General features: G+C 47.3%; 1 protein-coding gene across 1 annotated transcript; it reads left to right on the forward strand.

The window, feature by feature from the left end:
- The first annotated feature begins 2,181 nt into the window (after positions 1 to 2,181).
- On the forward strand, positions 2,182 to 9,118 carry Fga (fibrinogen alpha chain). Its single transcript, XM_048333547.1, has 7 exons — positions 2,182 to 2,235; positions 4,527 to 4,652; positions 4,954 to 5,137; positions 5,895 to 6,040; positions 6,558 to 7,207; positions 7,241 to 7,656; positions 8,376 to 9,118. The coding sequence occupies exons 1-7, from the start codon at positions 2,182 to 2,184 to the stop codon at positions 9,116 to 9,118; spliced, it is 2,319 nt and encodes a 772-aa protein (XP_048189504.1).
- Positions 9,119 to 9,580: the final 462 nt, after the last annotated feature.

Below are 9,580 nucleotides of genomic sequence, written 5' to 3' on the forward strand. Positions count from 1 at the left end.
TCCATGAGCTATAATCCAGGGACGAGGTAGCCCCTTCAAAAGAAAATTGTTTTGAGCTGTTGATTCCTTTTGTAGTTTTAAGTTATCTTTACACAATGGCAAATCACTGGTTACATAGTTTGCTCTTCATGCAGGGTGGAGAGACATTTCAAAACCTGAATGTAGTTACAGCTATAGGATTTTGGTTCTTTCTATATTCATTATATACCCTATAGAAGTCAAACTATTCTGATCCTGCCATATGGCATGAATGTGTGAGTTTCTGCACTTAAATATTTATAAATGGTATCACAGTACATTGATTTCAAAATATTGAATGAATCAACCCATCTCAGTTATTACAGCTAAGGAAAATAGTGGAGTCATTTCTGGGGGAAACATATAATGCACAGCAAAATCCAATTTCCGCTATTGAAAATTTCTTGAATTTGTATTCACTTTTTTTGGCAGTTGAAAAAATATTCTATGCTTACATGCTTAAAAATTTTTTATACTTTTTATCATGTGTGTTGCCTATGTGTCTTCATGGCCAAATAAAATCTTTTCTGTAGCTTCCAGGAAGATTCTTTGCTATGCTGTGTTCATTTGCTATCCCATGTTCATAGAAGGCTCACTTCCTGGGAATGCAGCAAAATGTCTGAGAAGGTCAAGCATTGTCTACCTCTCCAGCACTAGCCTCTGGCCCTATTACCACTGTGAGAGACAGTAACTGCAGCTTCCCACCAAATCACTGACCACTGGCACTCACGGAGTTCTCTAGGAATCCCAGAGAACTGTCAAGGAGCCTTCTGCAAAGCAGGGAGACCCCTCATTCTGCCAAACTCCCATCTATCTCTAGCGACTTTTGCATGCCTGCAATACCTGAGCAGGGCACAAGTCCATCTCCCAAGAAGGGAGACACTAGTGCTTTCTTGCTCCTGGAGGATTTAACACCTCTTGAAGGGACTATGAAGCTGAGTACAATATTTCCATTCTCAAGTTTGTCATCTAGCAGAGGAAGTGGATGTCCCCATAATCATAAATGCCAGCAGTGGCGCATGATCTAAGGAATTGTAGAAGAAAAGCTCCTATGTAAGTAAGATCACGTGCCATTGGTTTTTCCATGTCTGGCTGGCTTGTTTCATTTAGGAGAATGTCTTCAGCTTAATCCATACTGTCAGAGCAGGCAGGCTTTGTTTTCACAGGCTGAGTAATAGTCGTGTGTGTATGTGTGTGTGTGTGTGTGTGTGTGTGTGTGTGTGTGTACACTTCCTTTCAGGAACATTTAGACTGTACATACTGGCAAATGTGAATAGTGCTACATGAACCTGGTATAAGAGGTCTCTTCAAGATCCCAATTTCATTTTCTATGGAGTATATTCACAAGTAGGATTCTGATGAACCAAGAGGAAAGTTGACCTGGAGATGAAGGCTAGGGAAAGCAAGCCAGCGTTCCCATAGGCATAGGATGAAGAAGAAGGAATGGACTGCTTCATGGAATCTTGGACTCTCTAATGACTATTGTTACTTATGGTGTGACCACCCAGTCAGAGGGCTCTTTATTCTTCCTTAAAACACATGGGGTAGGTTATCATTATCCCCATTCAAAAATGAGTCAACTGATTCCTACAGAGGTTAAACTAACATTACAGAGTTTGGGAATCGTAAAGCTAGGATTATGAATCTGGGAGGTTTGTCCAGAAACTACTATCTTAACAATGTTCCATAGAGGAAAATAACCTGCTTGACCTTGCATATAGAAGGCCCTCAAGCCAGTTTTTCCAAGTCAGATCATCTAACCTTGATTCCTCCATATATCACTTACTACAGCGGTCCTCCACAGGATCAATGCTGCCCATACTTTCACCCTCCTTTGGGTGTGGAAGTACAGACGTGTTTTCCCAGAGCTCCCCTTTGCATCCTCCAGCATGGCCCTTCCCCCCAAACTGCCAGCTAGAGCATTGCAGGATGCCATTCGCAACAACTTATGGGAAGCAAGCAAGCTGGAGGGAGTTGAGCAAGAATTTCTGGAATACCTCACATGAGGCTGGAGCAAAGGATGGAGAGTGAGCTTTGGCTGTCTGAACAGGACAAAGGTGATGATTAACCAACCCTGAAGTCCTGCTGATTTAAATGGGGTGAGGGCGAGGAGTGAAGGCAGCTCTTCCTCTTCCTCATGAGCCAGCCCCAGATGCAAGAAAGATGTTTTCCATGAGGATTGCCTGCGTGGTGCTGAGCGTGGTCAGCACCGTCTGGGTATGGAACCGTTCCTCTTCTCTCTCCTTGCCTTCTCTCTGGTGTTTCTCCCAAAGTTCTCGCTCTACCAGTTCTATATTCTGACACACCTGTGGCCTCCTGGGCTCCAGGCCATGGAGATGGATTCCTAGATGGGGTTGACATGGATTCAGGAAAACATGGACCCCAAAGGGAGACACTGAGGGGACTCACTAGGGCAACATTGACATCTATCAATATTACAACATTGGTTGTTTATTTATTTATTTATTTTAATATGCTAGGCACTGAACCCAGGGCCCTGTGCGTGCTAGATAAGCACTCTTCCACTGAGCTACTTTCTCAGTCTTGTTAATCATATTTTTGATATGTGAGTATTTTTGTTTTGGAGGTCCTGGGATCTGAACTTAGGGTCTTCCCCTGGTAGGTGAGTGCTCTTCTACTTGAGGCACACCCCTAGTGTTGCTCATCATTTCTGTCTTTGTCTCTACAAAGTCTTGGAGGTATTATGTAAATTAATAGAACAAAACATTTTATAAGAAGACTTTTTTTCTAATTCTTAACTTCTTGTTCTATGTCTATAATAAATAGAACATTGTGGATAGTTTTGCTAAGAAGGTTCTTTCTGTGTTTTCAGACAAAAAAAGAAAAAAAATAACAGGCAATATGTTATCTTGGAACCATACAGCAAACCTAGAACATATTAGTTGATAAGGCCATATGCTTTTTGGAAGTGTTTGTGTCCTTTGAAGATAACTATTAAATATTGTAATAATTTCTACAATTTAGCTGTAGAGATTTATATGAAAGAAAAGAAAATGAAATGTTTGAAACACCAATCTTACAAAAACAAGGCAAATACAAAGCAACATGTTGTAGAAAATAAAACTAAAAATCACTTGAAGTAAGGTTTTGAATAATGCATAAGTATGAATTATTTCTCTGCTTTCTCCCATTAGCATATTTAGGTTTTGGATGTCTGTATTGTTGTTCTATTTTATTCTGAAATACAACTGAATTTACTATTTATTAGAGACAAATTGAATTTTATAACTTATTTCTTAAACGAAAGGACAGTACTTATTGCTGTAATTGAGTTGTTGTGGTCTCTTGAATTATTGTTACTGTAGTTATTTAGAAAAATGGCAGTGAGGGCTAGGAATATGGCCTAGTGGCAAGAGTGCTTGCCTGCTATACATGAAGCCCTGGGTTCGATTCCTCAGCACCACATATATAGAAAACGGCCAAAAGTGGTGCTGTGGCTCAATGGCAGAGTGCTAACCTTGAGCAAAAAGAAGCCAGGGACAGTGCTCAGGCCCTGAGTCCAAGGCCCAGGACTGGCAAAAAAAAGAAAGAAAGAAAAGAAAAATGGCAGTGAAATTACATCCCAACCAATTATAAATAAGAGTAAAACTCATGTCATAGCACAATCCTTGTAAGTTAGTGGTATAGAGTAAAATAATGAAAATCTAAAAACAATTTCTATTCACTAGACTATAAAGTCTGTTGAAGATTTCTTTTGTCCTATTTTTAGCTGTCTTACAATAGAAAAACTTTCACTTGGTATTTGTAATTCTCAAGTGTTCAAAACACATTTTCAGTCACTGATTACTATTTACTTCCAGCTCCTATTTTCATTTCAAGTAAAAAGAAATTGTTAGCTAAAGGAGAAAACTAAAAAGCATTTCCAAGTCTTAATTGGGGTGGCTTTCATGTTCTCGATAAATGATGTCCAACTTGTGGGTCTGTCTCAAAGACTGTAGAAACCTGTAGTAGAAACCTGAAGGGAAAGGGCAGTAAGTTAAGACCTCATAGCTTACTCTACTGAAACAGCAATTATCAGAGAAAGAAGTTGAAGTTTTCAAGTATCTTCCTATTTGCAGCTGTTAATGAAAAGAAGGGGAGATTTAACTAAGATTCAAAGAATTTTTCTCTTTATCGTGGATTGTTTGAAACTCCCAACACTTACCACATGCTGACTTGATGCCAAACTCATGTTAAATTTGTACACTTTATCACCTTTAATTCTCAAGATATTCACTAAAATGTACTGGTATTAGGGTTTTTGTTTGAAGGTGAGAAGCTTGAAGCTTGTGGGGTCTGCAGCTGTAGCAATACTTACCACTGGCCAAAGCCAATAGTAAGCATGTCATATTTAGCACCTTGTTGTTTAAAAACAAGAGTGAAAGTTCATTCTGTGACCATGCCTTTTCTTTCTTGGGATCGGAAGAAGTCATGATGGTGACTTGCTCTCTCCGGGCTAATGTTGTGTTCTTGATCCTTTTCACGCATGTAAATGAATACCTCTCAAGACTGCAGACACTGGTGAAGGTGAATTTTTAGCAGAAGGAGCAGGCGTCCGTGGCCCAAGACTTATGGAGAGACAGCAGTCTGCCTGCAAAGAGGCAGACTGGCCCTTCTGCTCTGATGATGACTGGGTAAGCAGCGGGCATACGCAGCTTGGAGCCCTTCCCTATGGCTGTAGCTGGTACTATGTGTGTGGGGAAGTACTAGGAATCTGGGTACTGGGACCTCAAGATTCCATGGGATCTATTTCATGGCTTAGTGACTCCTGAGAATTTCTCTATGGCTTCTTACAAATCCTCTTAGCAGCTTGAAAGCCAATAGATGGTTGGAAGAAATGGGAAAGGGCGACAAGAGGAGGCGCATGGGAAGCTGCATAATCCCTCTGGATCCAAGCTAGAGACCCATGGTGTAATTGCTCCTCTTCATTTTCAGGGCCAAAAATGTCCTTCTGGCTGCAGGATGAAAGGGCTGATTGACGAGGTCAATCAAGATTTTACCAGCAGAATAAATAAGCTACAAAATGCACTGTTGGACTTTCAAAAGAACAACAAGGATTCCAATTCATTGACCAGAAATATAATGGAGCTTTTAAGAGGGGACTTTGCCAAAGCCAATAGTAAGTATTTTAAATTTAGTCCCTTGATGTTCAAAAACAACAGTGACAATTCTAAACCAACAGGTCTGCTCAAAGCTACTGTGTTGTCATTTCAAAGAAAATCTAATAATGCACTCAGGTCCACTGCATAAGGTTAGGATAATTGGAAGATGATCAAACTATGTAATTTAATTACATATTTGGAATTAATTCCAAATATTTTTTCCCATTTCTTTATTGTTAAAGTGATGTTCAGAGGGGTTACAGTGCCATGTGTAAGGCAGTGCATACATTTCCCATTCAACTTCTCCTCTCTCATCCCCTCTCCCCATTTCCCTCCCCACTCCAAAGAATTTTCTTGTATCTATTTGGATTACTAATAAAGAGTTTAACTACATTGTAACTATTGCCCAGGAATGGCATTGTTCAAAAATCCAATGTCTAATAAGGCTGAAACTCATAGACTAAATGTCCAGAGAACAAATAGAACGGAAATAAAATGTAGAAACTGTGAGAATATTTCTAAGTAAATTTTCTTTTGCCTTTCCTTCCTTTGGTTCCCTTTCCCTTTCTTTCCTCCCTTTCTCTTTCCATCCTCCTTCTCTCCCTCTCTTCCCCTTCCTTCCCCTCCCTCCCTCCCTCCCGCCCTCCCTTCCTCCCTCCCTTCCTTCCTTTCTTCCTTCCTTCCTTCCTTCCTTCCTTCCTTCCTTCCTTCCTTCCTTCTGGCTATAATAAATCACTCAACAGTTCCTTCAATGCCCATCTTCTTATTTTTCAGACAATGATAATACATATAACCAAGTGTCAGAAGATCTGAGAAGCAGAATTGAGGTCTTGAAGCGCAAAGTCGTAGAGAAAGCACAGCACATTCAGCTTCTGCAGAACAATGTCAGGGCTCAGCTGATCGATATGAAGCGCCTGGAGGTAAGTGTGTGGATCTCATCTCCTTGCCTTTGAATGGTAGGAGACAGGAAGGCAGAAGTCACTCCTGCATCCAGTGTCTGCTAGATACAGTGACCAGGGCCATATCCACCCTTCCTTGAAAGTAGGAATTAGTTCTCCTACTCTACAGATGAAGAGCAATTTCCAGAGATATTAAGTAAATTCCCACAGGTGCATAAGTAGTAGATTTCAAAAGAACCTTTCCAGTCTGGTCTGCTCAGGACACCATGCCTTAGGCCTTGGCCTCTGGCTCCCAGAGAGCCTCTTGGTGGGGATTTCCTAAGTCTCCTAGCTCCCTGTATGACCTGGTTAACCTTGCTACCCAGCACCTCCTCCAGAAAGGAGGCTGCCCGACGAAAATCATACAGGGTACAGGCCTGACGCCATGCAAACCAGAGGAAGAAAAAGCAACATCCAAGCAGTGCCTGAAGCGCCAGGTGCTGGGAAGCTGTGGGTGGTCCGTTCATCTCTTCCTTTTCTCCTCTGTGTCTTTCCCCAGGTGGAAGTGGACATCAAGATCCGATCTTGCAAAGGGTCGTGCAGCAGGGCCCTAGCCCGAGAGCTGGACCTGAGGGACTACGAGGAGCAGCAGAGGCAGCTGGAGCAGGTGATCGCCAAGGACCTGCTCCCCCCGAGGGAGAGCCAGTACTTCCCCCTCATCAAAATGCGGCCCATGCCGGACCTGGTGCCCGGGAACTTCAAGAGCCAGCTGCAGGCGGCGCCTCCGGAGTGGCGGGCGCTGACGGAGATGCAGCAGATGCGGATGGAGCTCGAGGGGCCCGGGAAGGAGGGCCACGCCCGGGGCGATGCAGGGCCGGTGACCGACACCCCCGGGCACCCTCGCCCCGGCGGGGCGGGACACTGGAGCCCCGGGAGCGCCGGGCCCGGAGGCGATGGGAGCCGGACGCCCCCCGGGGCCGCCGGCGACGCGGGCTCCAGTCACCTCGGCAGCTGGAACCCGAGCGGCGCCGGCATCTTCCGGCCCGACGGCCCCGCCGGCTCCGGGGTGGCGAGCAGCCCCTCCAGCCCGGACTGGGGCAACTTCGAGGAGGTGTCGGGAAGCCCGTCGATGAGGAAGGAGTTCCACACGGGCAAGCTGGCGGCCGCCAAGGGGGACCGGGAGTTCGTGCTGGGCGGGGAGAAGCTGGCGTCCGCGGGTTCGGGCACCACCAGCACCAGCAGCAGCAGCAGCAGCAGCAGCACCCGCCGCTCGTGCTCCAAGACGGTCACCAAGACGGTGATCGGGCCGGACGGCCGCCGGGAGGTGACCCGGGAGGTGGTGACGTCGGAGGACGGCTCCGACTGCGGGGACGGCGCGGACGGCGGCGGCGGCGGCTTCGGCAGCCGCGGCAGCCTGGACGAGCTGGCCCGCCGGCACCCGGACCTGTCCGCCTTCTTCGGCTCCGACTCGGGCATCTTCGCCGACCTGGAGGACCCCGAGCTCCCGGCGGCCGGGGCCACGACGACGCGCAGGAAGCTGGCCACCGCCACCGCCACCGCCACCGCGGGGACCAAGAACTACAAGATGGCAGACGAGGCGGCCGCGGTGGAAGCGCGGTCCAGCAAGAGGAGCCGGACCAAGGCTCGCCCTTCCCGAGGTACCCACCACCCTGCCCCGAACCCCTAGACTGAGCCAACCGCTGTGCCAAGGACAGACAGCCCGCGCCCCCCCTCCACCCCCCCGCTAGGCTTGATTGCAATTGCGCGTCTGGGGGAGGGGGGGCTGGTGTTCCGTGTGGGGGGGTGCAGGGACATGGCCTCGTCCCCCCCCCACCCCCTGTCACCTCTGTACCCCCAAAAGCCCGGCCGCGCAGCCCCTTCTTCCCGCTCAATAAATAAATGCACGTTGAACGAACGAACGCAGCCTTTGCAACTCGGTGTGCAGTGTGTGTAAAGCAAACCCGTTCACCATCCTACCCCAAAATCCGTGCCGGTGGGTGCGACTGTCACCCGACCCCCCTCGACGTGCCTGGCCTGTACTCAGTGAGCATGCAGGTCAGGTGAAAAAGCAAACAAAACCAAACCACCCCAAGCTGACAGTATGCGCTGTGTCCCCATGGCCTCGGGTGGCTGACAGTAAATGCCCATGCGGTTCCAGTTCTGGCTGAGGACACCCTTGCACCTTGTGGGTATAAACACGTGTCACTCTGGAAACATGGATAGGACAGCCCATCCCTCTCCTCTGGGTGGAAGGAAGGAAGGGAGGAAGGAAAGAAGGAAGGAAAGAAGCGTTTCCTCCTTCCATCTGGGCCCTGCCCATTCTTTGGTACAGCGGAATGAGAGTAACTCCTTCCAACCAGCTCGATTTTCTTTTTAGACTGTGCTGAGGCCCTCCAAACGCATCCTTCAGGGGCCCGCAGTGGCCTTTTCCGTATCAAGCCACCCGGATCCAGTAAGATCATTTCTGTTTATTGCGATCAAGAGACCGGTTTGGGAGGATGGCTTTTGATCCAGCAGAGAATGGATGGCTCACTGAATTTTAACCGGACCTGGCAAGACTACAAGAGAGGTTTCGGCAGCCTGGATGAGCAGGGGCGAGGCGAGTTCTGGCTAGGCAACGACGACCTCCACCTCCTCACGCTGGGGGGCTCGGTGCTCAGGGTGGACTTGGAGGACTGGGCTGGGAACCGGGCGTACGCCGAGTACCGCTTCCGAGTGGGCTCCGAGGCCGAGGGCTACGCCCTGCAGGTCTCCTCCTACCGGGGCACGGCGGGCGATGCTCTGGTGGAGGGCTCTGCGGAGGAAGGGGCCGAGTTCACCTCCCACCGGGGCATGCGGTTCAGTACCTTCGACAGGGACGCGGACCACTGGGAGGAGAGTTGTGCCGAGGTCTATGGCGGGGGCTGGTGGTACAACAACTGCCAGGCAGCCAATCTGAACGGCATCTACTACCCTGGGGGGGCCTACGACCCCCGGAATAACAGCCCCTATGAGATCGAGAACGGGGTGGTCTGGGTCCCCTTTAGAGGAGCAGATTATTCCCTGAGGGCTGTCAGCATGAAGATCAGGCCCCTGGGCACCCAGGAGTCTGCAGGAGCCAGGGAGAACACTGGTTTGTAGTTTGTCTGGCCCAGGAAAAAAACAAAACAAAAGTCAAGAATCTTTATAACCTGTTAACAGTTTCCCAGGTGCTATTTTATTCTTCTCTGTACTGTAGTTACATGTAACTGAGACATAGTAGGACTTTGAAAAATAAAAATTATACTTTTTTTTTTTTAGCCTTTGAATAGATCTATGGAGTTTTAAATTTTCTCTAAGGATAAACCATTACATCCTGAGCAGGGAGCCAGATGGGCACTCTTCTCTTTACCCTGAAAATACCTTTATTCGTACGCTACCCAAAGCCAAAGGCCCCTGGCAAAATGAAGTTATTTCATCCATTTGATTTGGAGAGTTCTAACCCAAGATTTTAATTTAAACTCACCAAACTGAACAAACTGGTAGAGGAACTAACAAGTGATGTAGTCATCTTTTTTTTTTTTCTAGCAAGAACATTGAAGAAGGCAGGAAAAAAACATTGTC

This window comes from Perognathus longimembris, chromosome 24 (assembly GCF_023159225.1).
Source record: "Perognathus longimembris pacificus isolate PPM17 chromosome 24, ASM2315922v1, whole genome shotgun sequence".
Lineage (NCBI taxonomy): Eukaryota > Metazoa > Chordata > Mammalia > Rodentia > Heteromyidae > Perognathus > Perognathus longimembris.

Bases quoted from the DNA above. Each gene is read 5' to 3' on its own strand.
- Fga (XM_048333547.1), top strand. From the start codon at position 2,182: ATGTTTTCCATGAGGATTGCCTGCGTGGTGCTGAGCGTGGTCAGCACC. The intron at 4,653-4,953 runs GTAAGCAGCGGG...CTTCATTTTCAG, and splicing joins TCTGCTCTGATGATGACTGG to GGCCAAAAATGTCCTTCTGG. The intron at 6,041-6,557 runs GTAAGTGTGTGG...GTCTTTCCCCAG, and splicing joins TCGATATGAAGCGCCTGGAG to GTGGAAGTGGACATCAAGAT.